The sequence below is a fragment of the Hippopotamus amphibius genome, chromosome X, assembly GCF_030028045.1.
Source record: "Hippopotamus amphibius kiboko isolate mHipAmp2 chromosome X, mHipAmp2.hap2, whole genome shotgun sequence".
In the NCBI taxonomy this organism is placed as follows: domain Eukaryota; kingdom Metazoa; phylum Chordata; class Mammalia; order Artiodactyla; family Hippopotamidae; genus Hippopotamus; species Hippopotamus amphibius.
The window spans coordinates 39,684,128-39,709,797 of NC_080203.1; the positions used below are offsets into that span (position 1 = coordinate 39,684,128).

The 25,670-nt window shown below is 41.1% G+C and overlaps 1 protein-coding gene across 2 annotated transcripts in view; it reads left to right on the forward strand.

Moving 5' to 3' along the window:
• AMMECR1 (AMMECR nuclear protein 1) overlaps nt 1–16,701 on the forward strand; it is a 106,477-nt gene extending 89,776 nt beyond the window's left edge. The window contains exons 4-7 of one of the 2 annotated variants that reach the window (XR_009050261.1): nt 8,372–8,462; nt 9,860–9,956; nt 12,310–12,589; nt 14,471–16,701. Coding sequence is in view for 1 of the 2 variants with exons in the window: in XM_057717930.1 (XP_057573913.1) it covers nt 8,372–8,462; nt 9,860–9,956; nt 12,310–12,424 (303 nt within the window). In the remaining variant the exon portion in view is untranslated. Of the gene's footprint in view, nt 1–8,371; nt 8,463–9,859; nt 9,957–12,309 lie in introns of both variants that reach the window. The other variant, XM_057717930.1, reaches the window with a different exon arrangement.
• The last annotated feature ends 8,969 nt before the right edge of the window (nt 16,702–25,670 follow it).

The window sequence follows — 25,670 nt, forward strand, 5'->3', positions numbered from 1 at the left end:
CACTGAGATCTCGCCTGTGTATACCGCTGTTACTTGTGGTCCTAAGGCAGACGGTTCCTTTTTAGCACCCAACACTTATATGGAATCAGCCCACGCTGGGTGGGGCCAGCCAGCATGATTCTTAGGTGACGCCAAAAATCTGTCCCCAGTCTACGAAGCTCGACCTCAAGCCCTTAGTCTCACTCCGTCCCTAACGCACCCAAGCTTGCCAGACTCTTGGTACTCAGAGAGCTGTACTTCACTTTAAAAGCAACCTCCAAAGTAGCCTCTTGAGTGATCACAGCTCCATTTCTGACGTGTTCAGTTGCAGTTACTAACAGGGCGCTTTTGTAGCAACCTTCATGAGGGTAAACAGATGAGATGCATAAATCAGCTATCATCATTATCTCGCATATTTTAGAAGTTCACGTTCTTCTTTTTACCCCCCTCCCCACTTAAAGGTTTACATTTTTCTAGCTCCTCTTAATGTTCCACTGAAAACAGTGCTCCCATTCATACATGGCTGATTAGCGTGACTCACAGAGTCACCAAGTGAATTGACTTCTAGTGGTATATGTTCTGTCAACCCCCAACCCTTGGTTATTTTTTCCCAACTATAATATATACTGTGTTTTGCTTCTCTTCTAACCCAGGATTTCTGCCTTTTAAAAAAAATACATAGGCTTCATATATCTAGGGAAATGTCTTTCACAGTATTTTCTAAGGGACCTTGAGGTTGTCACTACCATTACGATAACTTAGTCTTTGTCCTGATGTTCTATTTTAAATGTTTTTTCAAGTGCTGTGGAACATTGGGAAAGGAATGCTTCACGCTTCCTGGCCATCTAGAAAGAATTTGCTGTGAGTCAACAATTCAATGTATCAGAAGCCTAGTGAGGAAGCAAGCCGAACAAAGTAAAGTAACCTCTAGAAGGTGATTTAATGAATAAAAATTTCCATTAGCTATTGATACTCTTAGTGAAATGGGCTGCTGTCGTCCATTCTCAGGCCTCCTCCAATCGCTTCCTGCTTCCCTGCCAGTGTGTTGTTTGGTGGGGGGGGGGGGGGGGGGGGCGGGGTGGGGAAGGGGGGACATTTTCCTGCTTCTTCCCCACAAATCCACAAACTCTTCCAGCCCTCTGCCTAGTAGTTCCATTCCAGTCTACTCTTTCCTGGACAGCTTGATTCTGTGTGTATATTCCCAGCATTTGATAAAAAGAGAGTACTGAATTGTGGGAATGAGGGGACTCGGGTTCTCTTCCTAACTGCCACTACCCAGCTTGGTGAGCTTTCTGGATCTCCGTTTCTTCACCAGGAAGCTGGAAAAGTTGGACTAGGTAATTCCTAAGGTCTCTCTGGATGCTGACAGAGTGTGACGCTGTGACTCCCGTTTTAAAAATGGCTTGTTTTGTTTTACTTCCAGGCAGTGAATCACTGCTAGCCATTCAGAAGTCATAAGAAGTCCCTAACTTTTAAAATGGCCATTGCCAACTTAAATGTAGGCAACAAAGTGAAAGTCCTGTTTTTAAAATTTTACATTCTCGATTTCTTTTTCACAAAAGAATTCTCTTCAGGAAGAAAAATACTCTATTCTAAACCATAAATGCTTCTATTTTATTACTGCATCATCCTCTAAGTCAACATTATATGTATAAATCTAAATTAAGCAAACATTAGGGAGTGATTATTCACTTTACAAATAGATATTTTCCTTTGCAGAGGGACACACTATAGGGTTTCTTTACTGTCTTCCTCATGACTTTAATTCATTTACATAAATTCAACCCATAGGTAACTTTTTAGAAACAAATCTCTTTTGTAGACTGAGTAAAACCATATTGAGTCAGATACTCAATGCACAGTTCTAATGTGTATAAGATTTTTCTGTTTCTTATCAGGCAAACAACATTATTTTTATATTGGGGACATTTGCAAGAGGTGTTTTCCCCCCAAGCTTTGAAAAGCAAACTAAATCACATCTCTAGATTTTACGAAAATTTTATAACTTTAGTTTCCTTGTCTGTAAATTCACTCCCTTCCTCATTCCCTTTTTTAAAAAATGGTAGGAATGCATTTTTCTAACTTTTGACAAAAAGCAGGCTTTTTATTTAAAGGTCACCTGTGTTGCCTGAACTTTCCTTGGAAAGCTTCAGGATGTTCAATTTTTAAGGAATGCTCATTATAATTAATCATTACAGAGAATGGGTTTTTTTCCCCCTTAATTGCACTCTGAGCTGTCACTTGTTCCCTGCGAGACCTTAGAGTAAGACAGTTTCTTTCATTGCAAGTGATATATAAACATGTTTGGCTTCATAGCTTTTCAGAACACCTCTTCATCAGCCATGCTTTATTTTAAAATATTTACTAATTCTTTAAAAGTTTATGGGGGTGATGATTAGCTAGTCCAGGTATTTTAGAACTGTGTGTCTGCTATTAGTTACAATAAATGTTATCAGATTGTGGTTCAGTGGCCTTTGTGAAATAAATTGGCAGCCTTGTGTTTGTGATAGACAAGATGTCTAAGTCTCCTACATGAATCAAAATTGGCACTAATTGGTCTTTTTTTGGTAAGCTCTGCAAAAGGCAAGAATTGGTCCTTGGAGACCGAACTAATTTCTAAGCTAAAGTTGTCTGGTTTGCAGGGATTTTAGAGAAGAGCAACACATATGTGTTTTGGTCAGGGAGACCTTTGCAGTTGTTTTCACAAAATAACAGCAGGAAAAAAAAAACCTCAGCTGAGGTAGATGGTGAAATAGGGTTTTGATAGTAGAATATATTAAAAGGTTACTTGTGCCCAAGTGATGGCTTTGCAGTCAGTTACCCTTTTTGATTTATTTTTGTAGTATTTCTTCTGCTTTTAAAAGCTTCTCACTTAAAGGAGATTTGAAAGCAAGGACAACTATAGGAACTGGTCCGATAATGGATAAAAACAGCCTAACAATATAGTCCTTGGCGACATCTCAGTTGGTTCAAGAGGTTATTTTTTAATTCATGAAGGCAAGAGTTGTCTCTAGGTGGTACTAGGATTACGTCATCTTTATTTTCTCCTTTATACTTTTCAAAGGGATTTTTTTGGTAATATGCATTTACTGTTTTTATAAACAAAAAATTCCATGTTTACAATTTTTAAGGTTTACAAAAGTAAAAATTACTGAGAAAAAAACCCTGAATTGCAGCAACACTGTTTTTAAAATTTATTTGGCCAGATTCTGAAGTGTTAATTGTTAACCATTGTTAATTGTTGTGTTAATTGTTAATCAGATGGGCACCTTCAAAACTTCATACTTCCGAAATTGACGCGTGGATTAAAGTGATGAGGAATCACAATTCTGAGGATTTGATGGGCAGATCTGGACAATATGTAGTCGACATTATTTTTTCTGAGTCGACATTATCAGGATTGGGGGAAGTGATTCATTAGGATCTGTACAAATTGTCATCAGCCTTTATGATGAAAATGCTAATTTTTCTTGCCCAAATAAGAATTATTCTTGGTGGAGGCCCAAGTTTGGAGTATTTTCCTCTTTTATGTGGAACTTGCTTTCATGGGGAAGAGGAAGAGTCAGTCTGCAGAAGGCTGAGCTGAGGGTGGGGCAAAAGGTGTGGGTGGGGCTATGAGTGAATGAGTTGAAGTTGCTGCATTTGGGTTTTGTGCTTTCAGGCGAAATATCGCTTGTGGCTTTGTCCTGCTAAAAATATCAGAAACACCAGACTCTGGGTCAGACCCGTGGGTTATCCAATGCAGTATTTGTTTCTGTCCGTGGTACCATGGGCTGTTTTGTGAGAGAGCATGTGTGTCTCCTACAATGCCAGCCTCTAAAGGTTAGGGAGTGTGCCAAACATCCTGAGCTCCTCTCATTAGGAACAGAGTCCTTTCATTCAATTCAGTGGAACTGGCATACTGAGCCTGGCAGGTCAGTCTTATGTGAATGACCGGCGGACTGGCTGCTTTGTTAATTGCAAAGCCTATTTTGCCAAATGATATCAGCAACAAAGCCACCTTTGATTCTTTGACCTCCTGATATTTTTTATTTTATTCAGGGTGAACCCACTGAAAATCAGTGGAGTGAGCTATGGCCACACCGTTACAGGGAAACCCAACATTTCGTTCTAAAAATGGGGGCAAGTGGGACTAACTGCGACATTTGCTAAGACAGGCTGAACCTGAGGAAGTAAATTGGTTTTATTGGCTGGGATGTGATTGGGGCAGATTTAGCTTGGAGGGTCAGGGCTATGTAGGTAATTATGGACCCAAATGGTCCAAGGCTTGCATGGAGCCTACTCCACTTCGCCAGAGCACATTTTATGCTCACTGATGCTTTTAGCTAGATGACTCTTTTCCATGTTTCAGCATATCCGGATTGTTGGCTTGCTGATTAGGCTCACAGGTAAAAGCGAGAACCTTTTGTAGTGCTGCTAGTGGATTATAGGACTAACACTTGCCTTAGAGACAGACTAGGGTATTTTAAACTTTGACCATGCAGTTGAGCAGAGCATAATATGGACCATGTATTGTAATGAGGAGGGAGAGGGCACTTTTTTTTTTAATGCTCCTGTGTTGAGAGTCACTGCATTAGGGGGTAATAGTTTTAAATGAAGCCACATTTCTAACAAGGGACCAGATAACGAGGATAAATGAAATCTGCAGACAGTCTAGAAGCTTCATTTTAGCCATTATTTATAATCTCTTCTCCTACCAAACCTTTTTACTGTGTAGCAAAATTGATTAATTTGTGTGTATCTCTTTTCCCTGTGCCCACATGCGCTCTGATAGAGGAGCGAACAAATAGAGAAATGGACAAGAGAGGAAAGAGGATGAGGCCGAGGCCAGGGGGAGTTGGGGGTGCATAATCCCCACGCTGAATACTCAGCTCCGGAATAATCAAGATATATTTTAGGGTCCTAACATTAACCTTGATATTTAATCATTCTGGGTGATGTTACAAACAAAAGATTGTGTAATAGCATTAATAAAAATCACTTGCTGTGGAAAGGTTCGCAATAAACATGGCTTTCTTTTCAACGTGAAATAGGACTCTGTTGAACTGCTCTTAACGTTCGCTCCCAGCACACACAGATACAGCTCTGTTTAATTCCATATCCTCTTATCTATAAGTCCTACATTTAATTTACTACCATTCGAGTTGATTTATAGCTTTGCTTAGCAAAAGTACAGTCTTGATTAAAAGGATATTATCACAGCTGATGGACCTTGAAAGTATTTTTCTCCCCAGACCTTCTAATAATTTTGAAAATGACCTGAAGCCTCCACTAAGGCTAGATTTGCACGTCTCCAGTTTTTGCTCACCTGGCTGTACTTTGGGCAGTGGTCGTTAGGGGTGTTTGGTGACATAGTTTTTCCATATGCTAACACCTTATCCATCCTGAGAAATGGAAAGTTACTGTGATAGAGTTTTCGAGCAAATTTGCTTCAAGGAAACCCAGCCCCTGGTTAACTGATCTCTTATCTAGCTGATCATTGCAGCTAGAGCCTCTGGCTCTTGAGATGCTGCTGGCCCGAAGGAGTCTCCAATCTGTCGAAGGGAGGATTCAGTTATTATACATGAGGGTTACATTTTGGAGTTGCAGCTATGACAGATGCCTCCCTCAAACAATACAGAATTAGTTTTGGTGCTCATTTCAGTGGAGATGACTTAATTTGCAAAGCCAGTGATTTCCACAGGTTGGCCAGATTCGGTCAGTCTCCACAGCAGGCCATTTTCCACCCTCCTGTTTTGATTACGCAGTATGACTATTTGGCGTCTGTGGTTCTGGGAGCAAGGAAAATGCTGTTGCTCAACAGGTGACAAAAGCCTATTATACTTTGATTCTGTTCAGAACATTATTACCATTCTCCTGATTCCACTAGTTGAAAAAAAAAAAAGAGTCACTCAGGCTTTGGCTTTATATCTCTGTGGAGTATATTTTTGACCTATGAAATAAGTTATTTCTCACAAAGGAATCACTTGAAAATCACTGTACCCACAGTTCAATTTACAGGGGCTTTCGATTGTTCAGAATTGTAGGAACGCAGAAAAGAATTTAAAAATTGTAAATGTGGTAGTAATTCAAAATGGGAGAATTTTCATAATTTTTTCATCGCAAATTTGATGGTGGGGCCTTCTCAGAATATAAAAGTAAATTAGTTTTATCCATGAATAATTTTTGTTTTTATCAACATGTCCTTCCAGTTTGGTCTTAACCTCTTCATATGCATATATCTTTATTAAGGTATTATTCGCATACCATACAATTGGTCTTACTTCTTTTCATTATTAAATTACTAGGCTCCAAAATCTCTGTAATTTTTGTTGAAGCGCACAGAATGTACTCCTGTGAAAAAAGGATTTATGTCTAAATCACCTCCAATTTGCCTAAATCACTTATTTTTCAACACTTAGCCACAGTTGGTCGGAGCTAGACTGATTATTAGAGGTTACCTAGTTAACCCGGAATAAAAATCACCCGGGGAGTTATTCTTTTCACAAACTATACTTGGGGAAATACGAAACCTCCTGAAATTCTGATAAACTTTGCAGCCCCTACCCCCACCCCATACCAATTAAACAGCGCTGATTGAGTGAGTCTAACATTCTTCCTCTCACAGCTTTGATGAGACACCTTAATAAACACCAAAATTCTTTTCAATTTTAACATGACAGATTTTTGATAAATTGAGTTGAAGATGCAGAATGCACCTCAGTGAACGATGGGAGTGTATATTATTTATGCTGTATGTTTTTAAAAACAAATTATGAAGGATCCGATATTGTTGAAGGAAAAAAATTCAAAGTCACTGATCAGAAAGTCAGTATACAGAAACTGTTGCCAATTTGTCATTGTCTCAATACTGTGTCAGGCACTAGGGAGATTAGTAGATGTCCTTTATCCTGGAAATGCCTGATAGCTAAGCACTCATATTTCTTCTCAGCTGTCCAAAGTCATTTCCCACAGGGTATGGGAGGCCTTATTGTGTTAGTTTTTAAACAGCTGCCCTGATTGCATTTTCAGCAGAAGGATATTCATAAGAATACTGATATCAGAAGAAATAGCCACAGAGATAGGCTTTAATAAAAAAACATAAACTGCTCAGACGATCTGACAGACTCTAATGGATGGATGTGTGAAGACCTGGGGAAAAAATAAAATGGATTTTCCAGAGGACTTCTTATTCCCTGAAAAACTGGAAATTTCAGACTAAGCGCAGAAGCAGCAGAAGAAGTTTTCACGGACCCCTTTTCCTCTTCTAGACCTTTACATCCATACAGATGAATGGATGTAACCACCTGCTCTGAAAAGAAGCCTCTTTCTCCAGTAAAATGTTTACCTGGTCTTAACATCTTCCCTCTTGGACCTTGGACAGCCTTAAATTCCACCTGGGAACCTTTGATCTAAAGCAACCATAGATTTGGGAGAGCAGAATGGAGTTACTATACTTCTGAAATGTCATTTTTATTATCAATGTATATAAAGAAGAACTTTTTATGATCTTTAGCTCTATACACTATTCTATGCGAGGTATGATGGAAAAGGACAGATTCCTTTTGATTGAATGCTAATGAAAGAAAAAGTACATAACTTTCTTAAAACATTAGCAAGAAATTGCCCACACTGACTTAGGAGACTACCTTTTTTAGGGTACCATCAAAAGTTTGTCTGTTTCACATCATAAAGTTATAGTGGTCTCTGGGTTAGTGTATAAGAAATTGCGTACAAATGCCTTGCCCCAAAGTAACTTGAAATCTTTACTGCTCTTAGATTTGGCAGCAGTGTTGTAAACAGACGGTGAGGGTTTGCCACCGGTGCACTTTAAGCCAGAATACGTTTTTTAGAAATACTGTAATGGGTGACGATGCAGGATCTGGTTGTTAGATTTTTTTCAGTCTTATCTGTGTTTGTTTATCTACATATAAGTCAAGGTCTCAAAGAGACTAGACAGTTTGGGAAGGGAGTTAGCAGCCCCAGAAGTTTTGGAACTCCTTCTGAAATGGTGATTATCCCTGAAAGCAGAATGGTTGTTTGCTGTCTCTCTGAAGTCGGTTCCCTTGGTCTAGTTCCTTATTGTCATGAGCCATAATTTGGGGGTGGGGGCAGGACACTTGCCATCGACTGTCTTATTCTACACACAGCTCCAGAATGGTTGGTCCTGGTTCCAAACAGGATGACATAGCCCGGTGCATGTTGGGCACATGCATATCAGTGTTCTCAGTCTCCATGGCCATCATAATGGCCTTCAATCCCCAAAGTCAGTGTTTTGGAAAGAGAAAACAGATATGCCCTTATCAAAAGCAAGGGGAAAGGAAGAACTGCATTCTCTGAAAGTTAAATTATAACTTTTTCTTTCTGTTTCTATGAAGAATACTGTACTAATAAAACTGCCAATTTCTTTCAGGTGGGTGTACATGGCATTAGAATAGAATTCATCAATGAAAAAGGATCAAAACGCACCGCCACCTACCTACCTGAGGTTGCAAAGGAGCAAGGTCATTGTTGTACTTTCTTTCATGTGATCTGGTGAAGAATTTAAACAAATACATAAATTGAAATGCGCTATCTGACCTTGCAGTTGTATCTGATAATTGATCACTGTCAGATTATAAGAAACGACTCTTCCATCACTGCCACTGCAATGTCTGTATGAAATCAGTGAATTACACAGAAGTTGAATCTCTGTTCTAAAGTTTGACAGCAAAAGCATATAAAAGTATACTTTCAAAAAAGCAAAGATGTGTAAAAGTTGGGATTTATTGTAGGTGATGGTTGGCTATGAATTTGAAGTGCCATTTTCCCATATCCCTCTATGCTTCATTTAGCCTTGTGGCATAAACAAGCCTTTTGTTTGACGGTCAGCCACACAGTTCATTGTCAGTATCAAATGCTTCCTTCTTAGGTGGGTGCCATTACTCATTCTGTTACTGTTAAGATTGTAAGTTTCCCATGAAGATTAGGAGCATTGAAAATACATGAACTATTAGTGTTTTATATGTTCCTAATCAACAAGCGTTTTCTGACTTTACAGATATAGCACAAATCTTTAGGAACTCCCAGTGTAACACAAAATAAGGTTTCACTCTGTAGTTATCTTGTCCTTTCTAGCTACTACTCAATTATAGTTTCATGTTAGTTGAAATGAATACCTCTCCTTTATCTCATGGAGCTTTTCTTCTCATCAGAAAGCATCGGTAATTTGGTTTTCCCATATCTGTTTCATATAAATGTGATACGTATATAACTGCAAAATTCAATATCATTAAACCCCAAAACAAGAGAGGTAGTCTTTAAAGCAGCTATCGGAGATTTATTTGGGTTGCTTTCAAAAACTTCATCCTGTAGTTCCACTGGCTCTGTAAAACATACATAAGAGGGCCTTGGCTATGAGCGCATCCTGTGTCAGAACCCATAAAGATGCCTTTGAATGCTGCGCACAGATGCACTTGATTGACTACAGAAGATACGGTTAGAAATGGCGATTACCATGAGTTAGTGTGGGAGTCCTTAGTACTACTGAGTTGGCTCAATGAGGCTTTTCCCTCCCTTTTAAAGATGTCACTGCTAGAGGAGAATACAATGTTTATGGTTTGTTACCGAGACACGACTGGGCAGTTACTGGCAGCCTCTAAGGCTCCTTGCCTTCGCATGTGGTTGAGATAAAGAAGCCAGTGTTGCTAGCCAGCAGGGAGAGCTAGAACTGAAGGTGTGCCGTGGTGTACCTGCTTCTGAGCAGGATGAAATCTTAGCTCTTCTGTGTGTTTTTAGGACCAAAGGGGTTGATGGCACTTGGTGACAGTGATAGCTGACCTCTACAAAGTCATTTTGTATTTAACCAAAGGTGCCTGTTACATGTGCTTGACTGGTATTTTATCTGGTCTACTCTCTACAGGATGGGACCATATTCAGACCATAGACTCCTTACTGAGGAAAGGAGGATACAAAGCTCCGATTACTAATGAATTCAGGAAAACCATAAAACTGACCAGGTACAGAAGGCATTTCCTAGCGCACGGCTGACCAGTACATTTTGAGGCGTCTCCCCATAACCTTTTGATTTCTTTTTGTCTAACTATACTTGCTTCTCTTGTCTGAAACAGAGTGGAAATGAATGGCAGGGCCATCCCGAGGGGGGACACAATGGAACTCTGCTTGGCAGTAAAGCCCGTGGGATGTACGAGCCCATCCTTCCCATCTTAGCTCTGTGTGATTACTCTGGCTTTGTTACAGCAAGCCCTCGAGCCTTTAGACTACATGGCTGAAGAAAGTTACCTGAACTAGCTCTTGGCCAGCTTTTGACATTGCTTAGCAGAACCCCAGGATCCTGATAAGCAGTCCTCAAATTTGAATTTCACCTTCGAATTTTGGCAGCAATAGAAAGCTTGCTGACAACCACGACTGAGCTAGACTCACAAACGCTAAATGAATTTCTGCATGGGCTCACAGGGGTACTTATTTAAAAAGGAAAATATCAAACATTTTCGGAAAATGAGTGGCTGTTTCCATTTCTTCTAATTCCACAAAACCACACTGAATGCCAGTAGTCTAAAAATGGACTATTCTCAGCTCTGAGGAGTTACCAATTTGAAAATGCCTCCATCCCTGTTCTCTCTGAGTTCACATTCTAGGGGAATAGAAGGGCACATACAAAAATAATTATTAATATAAGGCAGAATGTGATAGATGATATGAGACCATAGAGTAGCGAGAGAGGAATTCCAGGAGCGGGGTTGAGGATCACAGAAAATGTCAAAGAGGAGGTAGATTTGAGCCTGGGCTTGAAGAATGAGTAGAATATTTGACAGGTGGAGACAGAGTGGGGGAGGAAAGGGATTCACTTAAAGAGAACTTTGTGAGTCAAGGCGTGTAGGTGGCACAGTATGGGGCAAGTTCTAAGGAATCTCCAATAGTCTGATTTGGTTGGTGTTTCAGTGCACATAGAGAAGGTGGTCATTGGGGCGAATATGGCCCAGAAGGTAGAGAGTAAGAAGTTTAAACCTGATTCTAAAGGCAGTTGGTAGCCACTGAAGGATTCTGAACAGATAGATTGGGGGAAGTGTAAGGTTAGGATTGGAAACAGGAAAATTAGTTAGGAGACATTGCTATCTAAGAATCTGTGGCAGCAATCCAAAGAAGGTGAAGTGGGAGCCTTAACAAGAGCTGTGGCAGTGGGATACGAAGAAGGGAAGGAAAAGAACATATTGTGGAAAAAATGAAAGGACTTAATCATCATTCAGAAGTAGGGAAGAGGAGCAAGTCAAGGCTTTTATCTAAATAAAAGGGACCAAGGCAGTCCCTTCAACCAAGAGAGGGACCACATTGAGGAGAGTTACATTTATGCATTGATTCTGGATTTGAAGTGCTTCCTACAATATCTGTATAGAAATGTCCACTAGGTCCCTGCAAATGTATGTGTGTAGAGCTCATGGGTAGAGATGGTGATTTGGGATCATCTGTAAAGAGGACATCGTTGAAGCTGTGAGGCAAGGGTTCACTGAGCCGGGACAGAGCATAGGGGCAAAGGAACTGAAGGTAGATACGTAGGAAACTCCTACAAGGCAAGGGTAGGGTGAATAGTCAGAGAGATAAGGAGCAGCCCGAGGGGCAGGGGGAGAACCAAGGGAGTATGGAGTTGTAGAACGCAAGGCACAGGAGAGCTTCCAAAAGGGAGTGGTGAGTGATGTCCTGATGGGGAGGTCAGACAGGATGAGGGGTGACTTCTGAAAGAGCAGTTTCTGTGGAAGAGCGGCAGCAGAAGCCAAGAGGCTTAGGGCCGAGGAGCAGTGGGAGATGAGGGTCGAAGGTAGAAAACACACATTACTCTCCTGAGACGTGTGGCAATGAAAGGAAACCTGGAGATGAGGGGGAAAGAGGACTGAGATACCACAATCAAGACAAGTTTTTCGTTGCTCCTGTTTTCCCTTAAAGGCAAGACCTGAGACATGTGGACAGAAGGAAAGGAATGGTTAAAGAGGAAGCCATGGAAGATCCCAGAAGAAAAAGTAGTCAAGTGAATGAAATGCATACGTGACAGTAATAAGCTGGCTTTCCTCTGTTCTTTCCTGTTAGCAAACTGGAGCTGAGGGGCCAATGCAATGTCTAGAACAATGTAAACAAGGAGTAGTAGAATGCAAAGAGCACTGGACTCAGACCCTGGATTCCTGGGTTCTGCTCTCAGCTTTGCTACTTATTAGCTGTGTGACAGTGGGCAAGTCACTTCTTCTCTCTAGGCCTCTGTTTCCTGATCTAGAAAATTATCTCTGAGAGCCCCTCCTAGCTCTGACATTCACATGTCACCTATTTTGTGGTGTTAACTGTGTCTCTTCCCCAACTTTCTTTCAGGTACCGTAGTGAAAAGATGACCTTGAGCTATGCTGAATACCTTGCTCATCGCCAACATCATCATTTCCAAAATGGCATTGGGCATCCCCTTCCGCCATACAACCATTATTCCTGACACTGAGCCGCACAACCAGTCACTGGGCCTCTCTGCAGACCTCTTCCCAGGAGACCCTACCCCTTCTTGGTCTAGCTATCTCTTTTACTGTACCATTTTATGATGATAGTTTCCGTTGCCATGGTGAAGCTTCGACATCGTCAATTAAGATCATCATGGTAACGGGTAGGAAAATGGCATTTATTAAGAAGATCCTGTTTTATTATTTTAGACCATTGATTTTTTTTTTGCAGCATATATGAATTTTGAGGTTTTCTTTCCTTACAATATTATATAGAATTTTGCTTTGCTATCTCAGTCAGGTTTGTCTTTCTGTCCTTCTTTGCCTTCCTTCCTGTCTTCTTTCCTTCTTTCTTCTCTTCCTTCCTTCCTTCTTTTGACTGTGGATGGAAGAAATTGTGCAGTTTTTAAGGATTTCATTTAGGTGTTTCTTTCCTTTTCCTCAGTAAGATAGATACTTTTTGATAGCTGTGTTTGGGAGTAATTCATATCAGATTCAGGTATTTGTATGTAACTCTTGAATTTGTCTAAACTTCATTTTGCTATGAGAGCTTAGTATGTGGGTCTTCACTGCTTAAGTATATGTTTTTCCCATGGTTAAAATATATGAACTTTTGTTCTAGTGTAGAACATTCGAAGGTCCATGTTAGGACTTGTCACAGAGAGTGAGAAATCATTTATGCCTGTCGTGCTGGTTATCATAGGAAAAACTGCCTCATCACGTTATAGAACCGACTTACAAACTAAAACACTGTTTTAAGAAAGTACAAGCTACCTTTGAAATATGCTACAGAAATCCTTTTGAAAAGCAGCGAATATCAGCAAGAGAGCAGATACTGAATTTAGTGCCTTTGAGAAGAATATAATTAAGTGGAATTAAGAGGGGTTAGAAAAAAGGCAATTTAGAGAAATATTCTTATAAAATTTTATTGTTTCTATATGTGAAACAACAGATTAGACAGATTGCTTACTCTTAAGTATTTTTTTAAGCTGAAAAAAATTTATTTTGAGCAAATAACCAAAAAGAGACATGTGTCTATTATATATTAATTTAAATTTGTTAGCTTTAGGTTTCAATAAGTCATGATTGGCCAGAGACAATTTTAGCCACCATTTTAAAGAAATGGTAAAGATAATCTAGTGAAACAAAAGTTTATACATGTCATGATTTCAGACATGTTTGTCATGGGGAAAATACTGGAGTTTTAGAAATACTATAAAATCGCTTGAATCTCTTTCTGCACTACATACTTTTGATAGAAACACATTTACTATACTGATAAGATGTTATGTTACCCCTGTTGGCATTTAGATACAATATAGTTATTAGAGCCCAGCTCATTTGCAGGGCTAGTATTCCCATGATGTATACGCAGAGAACTTCCTAATGTCAACAGGAAGTCCATATGTACATCCCCAGGAAAAATGACAGATGATTCTGGAGAAAGATTACCTTCATTTTATGGTAGTAAATATATATGTGTGTGTGTGCGTGTGTGAGTGTGCGTGTGTGTGTAAAATATTTTCTTTCAAACAGGAAACAAATATTTCAAGTGATGAATATAAGTATGGTGCAGAATATATAGTCTAAAACGATGAGATGTCACTGAATATCAAGATGGCATAGCTTATACATGTAGTTGCTGTGACAAGTGACAGACTGCTAGTTCAGAATTTGAAAACCCTTTTCTAGTCTGTGAGATTAAGTGGCTGAATTCCTTCTGCTTGCCCTTGTGGCAAAGCAAACTGCTTTTTTTGATGAGAGTTCTTGAAGTTTGTTGGTATTCCTTCATCCACAGCATCCATTGTCGAAATAACCATTTTCAGTTGTGATGCCTTAATTAAGAAGCCAATTGTTAGCCTCAAATGGAATCTCGGTAGCCAGTTCCATTGAACCTAGAGATTAGTCAGAGAAAGCTAGCTGTTAGGCTTTAGAAAGGGATTTTGAGTCCTCTCATTTCTACTTGGGAGCATTTTGGAGCAGATTAGTCTTTCAGTATAAAAACAAGTGGCTACCTGATGGACATTTTTTTCTTGCCCTTATAGGGAAACTGAGCACAAGCTGAATGATATTGTCTGCTGCAAAAAAAAAAAAAAAAGTAAATAAAGCAAGCAAACTGAAGAGAGACAAAATAGACCAATATTGATCCATCTTATCCATCATCTCATCAGTTCAACAGGCTCCTCGTCCTGGGTGAGCTCATGGTTAGAAGTTTTTTTTAAAGAAAAGATCTATTACATACATATGTGTGTATGTATACTTACAATACATACATATGTGTGTGTTTATGTATTTAACGGTGCTAATCAAGCTTGAGCAGGTCATGTGACTGGTCACGCGGACTCTAAAATCATATCAGATTTTTTAAAATTCTTGATATATGCAGATGTTATACAGATTTTCTTACCAGTGTAATAATGTTATGCTGAAGAAATAAGCATCCTGCAGGCTTCAGAGGACGAGGTCAGCAATATTTCCCACCATGGCTTGGGGGAAAAGGATAGTTTTGTCTCCTTTTGTATTCAAATTAATGCACAGTGCATTTTTGTGTCTAAGTAGTTGTTGACTAAAAGACTTTGTAGTGTAAAGGGTGTTATACAAACTTGTAATGGTGTGCTTCAAACAAATGCTAGACCCTTTCATCTTTGTCGTATATTACAAATCTGTTAAATATGTGGTTTGAATTAACTTTGAACATGTTGAAATATGTAGCATGTGTTTTTAACTCAGACGAAGATTCTAATTGCACAGGTTGTGTTTTAGCCAGTTGTGGTTTATTTGTTCAGAAACACAAATGTGAATTGCACTCTTATCACCAGAATATTGTATACGTTCAGTGATCTCTAAACAGCTCAGAAGTAATACTTGAACTTCATTCGAGTAGCACAAAGTTTACATAGCCCCCCTTTTAAATGTTATTTAGTTCCATTTATGTTTTCCGTTTTCAAATGCAACTGGGTATTTTTTTCCTCTTGGAAAGTAGCACGTATTTTACTTTGGTATGTAGCAAAAGGCTTCCATTTCTGGAAGGGTTTTCTTGTTCTTAAACAAGGTCAGCCAGGTACCAGATTCTAAAACAGCTGCCCCTCCCCCTCCCCCCCCATTAAGTGGCCTTCTGCCTGCACGAGAATGTGCTACTGCCCTGCCCACTCCAGTCTCCCCTATCACGAGAGGCCGGTGTGATTGATGGAGGACGTGCAAGCCTTGCTCTTTACCACCCTCCGCCCCACTTAAAGCAGTTATAAGATGTTTCAGTCCAGTGCATACAGCCCCAACGCCCAGCACACCGGAAGTTTGTATACTGGCCTCTTCATGTCTTCAAATGTGCAGGAAATTCGAAACTGTCATCTGGAATAGGTTCCATCTCTTGTGTGTGTTAGATCAAACCAAAGAAGCCCCCAGCCATGCCCAAATGCTGCTCCAAAAGCCTGCCTTCCAGTCCTTACAAAAACCTTGCAGGATTAAATGTGTTAACTTTTTTATTTTTGTACAGTTTCTAAGTGATTTTTGCTAGTGATGTTAAATTGAATTAAGTTTATTTGAGGGGTGTGAGCACCTCCTCCATTTAAATAAACTGGTGACTTTCCTTTTATTTTTTAAAAGCGGAAACCCGTTGTGTGCCTCTCGATTTAAGGGTTTCTGATCACATTATTCTTAAGACCAGCATTGATCCTTTATACACAAAGATATGTTTTCCTTGTTTTTTATTACTGTTTCAGAAGGAAATAAACCTTTTATTTTGCTCTGGACCCAGTAACTGCGCTGGTACATAGACGCACTGAGAAAACAAACTTTTGTAACCACCTCTGACTGTTTTTGTATATGAAAGTTGATTACTTTTGAAATATTTGGATCTAGTTTCTAAGTTATTTTAGTGTTTTATATGTTCCCCGAAATTACTTTGAATCGGTCACCAGCATAATGAGTTCTTGGTGATGCAGTGGTGAGACTTGTAATGCGCAAAGCTACCTGGAGTAGCTCCTCTCCTCCTCCCTTTCTTAGTACCCTGTTTTTTGATTACAAGAAGACATCATGGATTACCTGAAACCCCTTTGAGTATAACTAGATCCTCTTTCCTTCCACATTTAATTGCTTAATAGTTTGAAGAAACTATTGGAAATGGGCATTTTATATGACATGTATGGCTTTAAAATATTACAAATGAAGAAAAAAATGAGAAGGTTTATGTGGGTCTGTAAGGTATGGCTGTGGAAAGATATTGTAGTAGTTTTGACACTATTGTTATTACCTTTAAAATCATTTACCCAATAAAATGTTAAAACTGAGTTACCATTTGTGGTTTCTTTCTTTAACCTGCCTCATCAGAGGATTTGGGGCTCGTGGGTACTTCTTACTTTTTAAAAGCTAACAGTTGAACCCTTTGAAATAATATACTTAGGCACTGATACGGACTTCTTTCCAAACTGGCACTTGGGCAGCCTCGTCTGCTTACAGCTGCTCCATACTATACTATATGATGTACCTATGTCATTCTTTTTGCCTAGCCCTGAATCCCGGCCTGGGGATATAGTCTAGCCTTTATTGGGCAGTCTACCCTGGCCACGGATCTGAGGCAAGCATCAGACTTGAATTCTAGTGGCAGCATGGCTATACTTAAGCCTGCTCCAAATTTCTTCCAGATCAGTGTATTACTGGATGTTTCCCTTTGTGAGCTGGCAGGGGGCAATAGCAGTGCCATCCGGCACAATCATCTGGTGAGGTGGGAAGGCTTTCTTCTGCCGTCAAGGCTCTGCCCTTTTCTCAGTACAGGACAGCATCTGCGCATGCCCAAGATGTGGCTGCTTGGAGCTTGTCCACACTCATGCACACCCTGGCCACAGCACACACGTAAACTTATGACCACTTTTGCAGTTCCAGAGTGGTATGAGGTGAGCCCTCTTTGCCACGTGAGCTGGGGGAAGACATCTTGAGTATCGGGCAAGGCAACTAGTGCTACTGCCTTCCAAGGGCCAGATGGGGGCCTGCATCAAGCAGGGGATCGCTCAATGCGCTACCTCGATCAGCTGTTGCCTTATCTCTTTCTCTCCGGAAAGGCCGTCAAGGACGTTGGTGAAATACCTCTGGCTCTTTCTAAATCATTCGCTGTCTCAGTTTCATCATGCATATTTCAGGATTAATTGCTAATGAATATATGCAGGACAATTTTCTGTTACATTGCCCCAAAACCCCACTCCCCGTGTGAATTTGATGACACGTGCTCATGTCAATCACAGTGGCTAAAAACAGACGTCTCGGCTTTAGAGGACTATTGTGGTTTGGAATAGTGCTCCATTAAGGCAGCCATCTGCTCAGGGCCAGTTTCATCATTCGTGTTTAATGGTACACAGGATTTTTTAATGATTTAGATGATATTAATAGGTTCAGGTAGAATGAAGTAATTTAATCAGCCCACAGCATTCTTTGTTTTTATAGCATTAGTGGTTAACTCCGTGGTCTGGACAGATTTCAACTTCAGTAATCACCCTCCACCTACCTAAATTCTTCCCAGAATTTCAGCATTTCCTCTTTAGACTTTGTGCTTCACTGGGCACCTTTTACATTGCTCCACTGCTTCAGAGGGCAAGTGTGACTGTGTGGGATGCGGCAGTCCCTCTCTGTTGATGGAAGATACTATCACATCCAAGGGGTCCTCTCACTGTGAGCTGGGGCGGGGGGGGTCTGCTGTGAGGAAATCACACCTGGACTCGAGCCGCCAGTCAGGAGAGCCCAGTGAATGACCGCCATTCAGAGAATGGCTTCTCCTACTTTCTGCAGCTCTGACTGCATGAGCCGAGACAAGTGTGGGTTTGGACCAGGCTCTGATGGCTTCCCATCTGTCTGCCCAGGCTTTTCACCTGCAGGAGGATTAGCTGAATGGGAGGATGCAACTGAGGCAGGACCTGTGTATACTGCTTTGGCTACTACATTCAGAGGCCTTCCTTGATCCCTTTAGCCCATGGTACAAACCCCTGTTCCGAACCTCCAGCCTGTTGGAAGAAAGCTTTTCAAGGATCGGGGAAAAAATTGCCTTAGAGCCCAAGCCAGTCCACCTCCTATTCCCAAGAATTTGGTTATAACCATGCTTAAAAATGACCCTTAATATATTATGTTCCGAGTATGTGGACTATGTATCTCAAATGGTTTCAGTGGACCCACCCAGAGGGCTGGTGGAGGGCATGCACTTTATATAAACAAACACTGACCTGCCCTTGCAGATTTCCATCATGACAGATGATCACATTAGCTCGACAGAGGTTAGATGTAGGATGCGCTAAGTCTGGAGCGCGCGCTGGGCAGCGGCTGCATTACGTGCCTCTGTGCTCACAACTGCCCTAGCATCCTTGAGCTCCTGCTCCCACTCTAAAAGGACACAGCCAGGTCACAAGGGGCTGGTAATTTGTTCAGCCTTCAGTCTCCCTCCATGCTGGAAGAACCTCTTTGTTTTTTAATCAAAATCTTAGCCGGCACCTCATTAAGTTACAAGTATGAGATTAAAAACAGTATTTCATTGTTATAAAGTACAAATGTACACCAGTTACTTAGAAAGTTAATGAGAACGACGAGGCTGTTGGGTGACTATAAAAATTTGTAATTGGGGTGACAGATGACAGTTGTGGTTATAGTCTCAGCGCCCCATTGATTTCTGTATTGTTTTGGCTGTACAGCAGCAAGAAGGGCCTGATTTGCAAAGAGAAGAGGTATAATGAAAGTGAGTACATACTGGCCTAAATGATAAAACCCCGGTGCAGTCACAACCTTCTGAACCAGGCCTGACAAGGAAGGCCTGCAAGAAGTTCGAGCAGGAGAAGCATCATGGCTGAGGTTTGAACAGAATGTGTCAACTTGATGGTTCCTGCCGACCCACTGGTGGTCTTCAACTGCCATTCTGAATGTAACACATTAGATGTTTTGGTTAGGTGTTTGGGTTTTTTTTTTTTTTTTTTTTTTTTTTTTTTTCAGTTTTTATTACGGTGGTTAAATATTTTACATTTAAACACACACGTTTTTTGAATCAAATGTTTATGGAAACTTCGATCAGTTCCAGCAGAATGCCAGGTCCCGCAGGACAATCTGAAAATCACTGCTGCCGCCCCGACATGCCCAGTTATTTTGAGAGCCTTTGGCAAATCGTCATTTCATCTCCTTTTTCATTTTGGCCTTTTCCTCCCAAATGTCAGGCTCAACGTGATCCATCAGTATTTACTGAGTGCCTGTCCCCCCCAGAGGCATGGCACCATGCTTGGTTTCAGGATGAAGATAGTATCATTTTGTAAGACAAATTAACAGTCCACTCTGAGCCGAGAGTTGTGAGCGGCATACAAGTTTGGTCTAGCTGGCAAAAGTCATTCAGACTGGGGCCCAGGCGACATTGGGCTGGATTTATAGCATTTCCCTAAGTGGCTCCCACCTCGGAGTGGCATGAGAGCAGAGTTGGAGTGGCCCTGTTGGGAAATGGCATTTCTTTGACCCTCCAACATGTCAGCAGCAGAGACCACCCAGAAACCGGGCACGGTCATGGTTCCTTGAGGGGAGGAGATGACTTACACCCACAATGAGGCTGTCTTGCTCCCTAGCAGGAATGCCAAGGTGGTTGGGAGAGAAATTATCAATACATGACTGTATAAGAAACAGGTCTGTGTACATGCAGAATGGCATTTGGTGGCTCAGAGTTTTTTTTTTGTTTTTTTTTTTACTGCAAAGCTGCTCTCTGAAAGGCATCAGGCCCTTCCCATGACCAGGAGAGAGAACAGCACAGAGAGAGACTAGGCTGTTTGCTCTACGAGGCTGTCTTGAGGACTGAAGAAAGTTTATAGCATGCCGACTAATGGAAAAATCCATTCATGAGGCAGGAGGAGAGATAAGATAGTGACGGTAACCCACCCAGAGAGGGAAATCAGAGTCACTTTCTGAATCACCCGCTACGCAGAAAGGGCAGGAAGGCAGTATTAAATTTGGATATAATAAAACAGGAAACACAACTGGTATACAATAGAATGCTTAAATCACATTTTAACTGACAGGAAGCTGCAGAGTCACAGCCGTTGCCTGAACACCAGGCAGATTTAAAACTAGGAGTTGCTATCGTCACTTTTCACCAAACAAGCATTTCCATCTCAGTGATATTCTGGAATGATCCAACGTTAGCATGTGTGTCAACATGTGTAAGTGGATTTGTGCGTATCCGCATAGGAGATGGGCTGGCCGGACAGTTGGATGAGGCAATCAGAGTCCCCACTCGCACATAGCCTGGCAGGGTAGGAAGGGGCTCTCGAATTGGACTGAGTGGGAAACCCCTATCTTGTTTGAAGGACAGTACTAGTGTGAGTAACGCAAACATTTCCCTAAACTTTCTCTACTTCAAACATTCAAATGAATTCCAGGAACTCTGCATGGAGACATTGCCACCCCGCTGGCATAGGCCTCGGCAATGGCTCCTTTCCCAGAACTGTGGTCGGGGACAGCAGTGGGTGGCCATAGTGACCTCTGTACATGAAGCCATGCCCTTCGGTGACTTGGTTCTTGTTTATCTTGCCTGGCCTATGTGGTCCATGATGGTCATGAATGATGGGGTTGAAAGGAGGAACACGGGGTTAATCCAGTTGTTCAAATGGGATGGGATTGTTCCTGTGGGGTATATGGGCCTCATCGGGTCCCTCCTCCCCCATTTGGTTTTGTACCACTCCAGAAGAATCTGTGGCCTTGGTGAAGGTCAAATAGAAATTGCTAATGGTCAGCCCTAGGCTGGGAAAGCGCAGGTAACACATTTGCTCCTGGGAAGGTCACCCAGTGAGTCCTGCAAGCAGGGTGCACAGGGCACTTGAAAGTGAGAAAGAAATTCCTTTCTTTTCACCTCCTTTTCTTGACTTCTAAAAATTGAGGTGAAAGCCACATAACACAATTAACCACTTGAAAGCATACAGTTCAGTGGTATTTAGTGTATTCACAATGCGGTACAACCACTGGCTCTCTCTAGTTTTAAAATTTTTTCATCACTCCATAAAACACTCCATCTCTATTAAGAGGTCATTCCCCATTCTCCCTTGGACATCACCTAAGTAACCTCTAATCTTCTGTCTCTCTGAATTTGCTTATTCTGGACATATCATATAAATGGAGTCATACAACGTGTGACCTTTTGTCACTGGCTTCTTTTACTTAGCATGTTTTCAAGGTTCATCCAGGTTGCTGCATGTGTCAGTATTTTGTTCCTTTTGATGGCTGAATAATATTTCATTGTACATATAGACCACAATTTGTTTATCCATTCGTCCACTGATGCACATCTGGGCTGTTTGAATCATTTGGCTCTTATAAATAACGCTGCTACAAACATGTGCATCTAAGTTTTTATGTGGACATGTTTTCATTTCTTGTGGGTAGACACTTAAGGATGGAATTGCCAGGTAATATGGTAATTCTATGTTTAACTTTTTGAGAAACAGTCAAACTGTTTTCCAAAGTGGCTGTACCATTGTACATTCCTACCAGTATGAAGGTTCCAATTTCTCCCACATCCTCACCAATACTTGTTATTATCTGTCTTTTTGATTATAGCCACTCTAGTGGGTGTGGAGTAGTATATCATTGTGGTTTTGATTTGCATTTCCTTAATGACCACTGATGTTGAACACTTTTTCATGTGCTTATTGGTCATGTGTATATCTTCTCTGGAGAAATGTCTATTCGAGTCCTTTGCCCAATTTTTAATTGTGTTGTCTTTCTGTTAAGTTGTATGAGTTCTTCATATATTGAGGATATTAAACTCTTATCAGATATAGGATTTCAAAATATTTTCTCCTGTTCTGTAGATTGTCTTTTTCACATTCTTGATAATACCCTTTGGTGGTCAAAATTTTTTAATTTTTTATAAAGTCCGATTTATCTGTTTTTTATTTTGTTGCTCATGTTTTTGGTGACAAATCTAAGAATCCACTGCCAAATCCTAGGTCATGAAGATTTACCCCTATGTTTTCTTCTAAAGATTTTAGCCCTTATACTTAGGTTGTTGGTCTCTTTTAATTTTGCTACATGATGGTGTACTGCAATGGTTGATTTTCTTATGTTGAACCACCCTTGCATGCCTGGGGTAAATCCCGGTTGGTCACAGTGTATAATCCTCGCAGTGTTTCGTTGGATTTGGTTTGCTGGTATTTTGTATATGTCTTTTAGGTCTAATTGGTTTATAGTGTTATTCCAGTCTTCTATTCCTTACATATATATTGTCTAAGTGTTTTATCCATTTTTTAAAGTGGGATATGGAAGTCTCCATCTATTATTGTAGAACTGTTTTTCTTTTTAATTCTGTCAATGTTTCCTTCATATCTTATGGAGCTCTGTTGTTTGGTGTGTATATGTATGTAGTTGTTATATCTTCTTGACAAACTGATCTTCTTATCAATTTTATTTGTCTTTGGGTCTAAATTGAATCTCTTGTAAGCAGCATATAGTTAGATCATGTCTTTTTTAAATTCACTTTGCCAGTATCTGTCTTTTAATTGGTGAGTTTAACCCATTTACATTTAAAGTGATTACTGACAATGAAGAATTTTTTTCCTGCCATTATGCTATTTGTTTTCCACACATCATATCTCTTTTGTTCCTTAATTCCTCCAATGCAGCTTTCATTTGTGTTTGATGGACTTTTTTCTAGTGTACCATGTTGATTCCCTCTTCATTTCTTTTTCTGTATCTTTTATTTTCTTGGTTACCATGGGGATAGAGTTAACATCCTAAATTTATAACAATCTAGTTTGATCTTTTTCTTTTCCTTTTAAATAACTATAATTTTAAAGCAGTTTTAGGGTCACAGTAAAGTTGAGCAGAAAGTACAGAGAATTCCCATATACTGCCTGCCCCACCTCCTCTGCCTCACACACACATAGCCTCTCCTTCTATCAACATCCTGCACCAAAGTGGTATATTTCCTGCAACTGATGAACCTACACTGATACCAAAGTCCAGAAGTTACATTAGGATTCACTCCTGATGCTGTACATCCTATGGGTTTTGACAAATGTCTAATGAAATGTATCTACCGTTATAGCATCACACAGAGTAATTTCACTGTCCTAAAAATCCTCTGAGCTTCACATATTCATCCCTCCCCCCAACTCCTGGTAACCACTGCTCTTGCTCACTCCTTTTAAATAATTATAACAGCCAATATTTATGGAGTGCTTACTGTGCAAAAAGGACCATGTTATACACTTCTCAACAGCCTTATGAATTTCCCATTTTACAAAATCTAGATCAAAGAAGTTATCAGTTATCCAGTGCCACCTAGCTACAAAGTGGCAGAGCCAGGATTCAAACTGAGTTTGTCAGGCTCCAGAGACAGCTTTTTATCATTCACTCTGTTGTCTTAAGGAAGATGAAGATGGTGGTGACAATGGTGGTGGCAGTAGTGGTGGTAATGGTAGCAATGATGGCATCTAACACTTATGGAAGTAGCGCTTACAATGTGCCAGGCACTGTGCCAAGTGTCTTAGCTATTCAATCTTCACACCTGCTCTTTGAAGTAGTTATTATTATTATTGTCATTTTATAGATGAGCAAACTGAGGCTCGGGTTAAATAACACTCTCCCTCAAATGCACAGAACCTCCTAGGTAGACGCTAGTGACGATGACGGAAGACTTCATTTTGACTATCCACTATCTGTCTCTAGGGTTGAAGATGGCAAAAACATAGGACAAGGTCTTCCCCTGAAAATTGGTTGGCTTGGTTTTTGAAGTTCAAAATGCAGGGACTTAGACTTGACATCACTGGACTCTTTCTTTTCTAAGAACACATGAAGCCTGACAGCACTGCTCTCCCACGGGCAGGGCAGACTCTGCCCTTGGCTGTCCAGCCTTAGTTATTGTCTTTCTTGTCACAGGAGGACTGCCCCCAGGCTTCTGGGTACACAACTAGGGCTCAGAAATAGCCCCCTAATCGGCCTCATCAGCTTTGAAGGAGGCCACTGCAGGAGGGGCCTAAGTAGGCCAACACTTTAACCCAGTTACATGAGGGCAGCTGTAATCCGGGCTGATCATGTCTTGCTAAGCTCTCTCGGGGGGGTGGAAATGTCCAAAAACTGCTTCCTGTGCCCAAGCATCCCTGGATCTCACAGAAGACACTCCTTCCCCTTCTGGAAGAGCTTGGCCTCAAGGCTAGAAGGGCTTAATTAGAGTGGCTGCCAGGACTGAGGGAAGGTTGGTGGCAATTTCCAACTGCAGTGAATGTCCATGGCTTAGGCTACCCTAGGTGCTGCCAAGGTGCTGCTTTTCCTCAAAAGGCCCACTGCCTAACCCTTCTTCCACCTTGTCGGAGGAGGTGAGGAAGTCATCGTCTTCCTCTGTGTGGGCCAGACAGCCGCTTACGTCAACCCAGGGAGTTCAGGACAGGCTGCGTTCCTTTCCCCGGTGAACCCCTCCCAGCTCATCTCCGGCAATGAGCAGCCCTGGGAGTTCCCCGGGGAAGCAGGCTGAGCCGTCTGGCCAGGCCCTGGTTGGGAAATAAAGAAACCAGAGCTGTTGGGGGCAGCTGGCCTGGCTCATCTGGCTCCCCTGTCAGTTGGCACGGTGGGCTTCCCTACACAGGTGCACTTGGCCTCCTTTCTCTCACATCCCACAAAACATCTGCCCCAAGAGACAGCCCAACAAAGGAGGCTCCCTGTGGTCAGGAAGCAGAAAGCTTGCCTGGCCCAGGTGAATGCTGGCAGGGAAGAAAGAGAGGATGGAGTGTTAGAAGGAGGCTATATGCTGAAAGTTTAGAAGTTTTTCCAAATGGCTTTTCTCTACCAGGAGGGTGACTCTCACGGAGAAAAGGAAGAATTAAAGTTAACAATGATGGCACCTCAGTGACTCTAAGCCACCTCAGATTGAAAGCTGTCAGCTATCTTATGTACCACTGAAAAAGAAAAAAAAAAAAAAGTTGCGGATTAAACTGTCATGCCATTGGCTGTAAGGTGCATCCCAAATTTGGAGATATTAAAATGTTTTGTAAAAAGTGTCTTCGAGTCAATGAAATACAGAAAAATGCCTTAAAACTAAGGTTATCACCTTCTTACACACCCCAACCACACAGGGCACAGGAAAGCACAGTGGGTGAGTGTAGCCAAAACCCCAGCCATCTCCTGTGCTCTGTGAACAGGCCTAGTAACCACACTGTCTGGAAATTGGGCCTCCTTAAATTGGACAGGACATTACCATTTCTAGAGCCCTCTCATACCCACTTATCTCACTGGATGTCTCCCAGCTGCCCC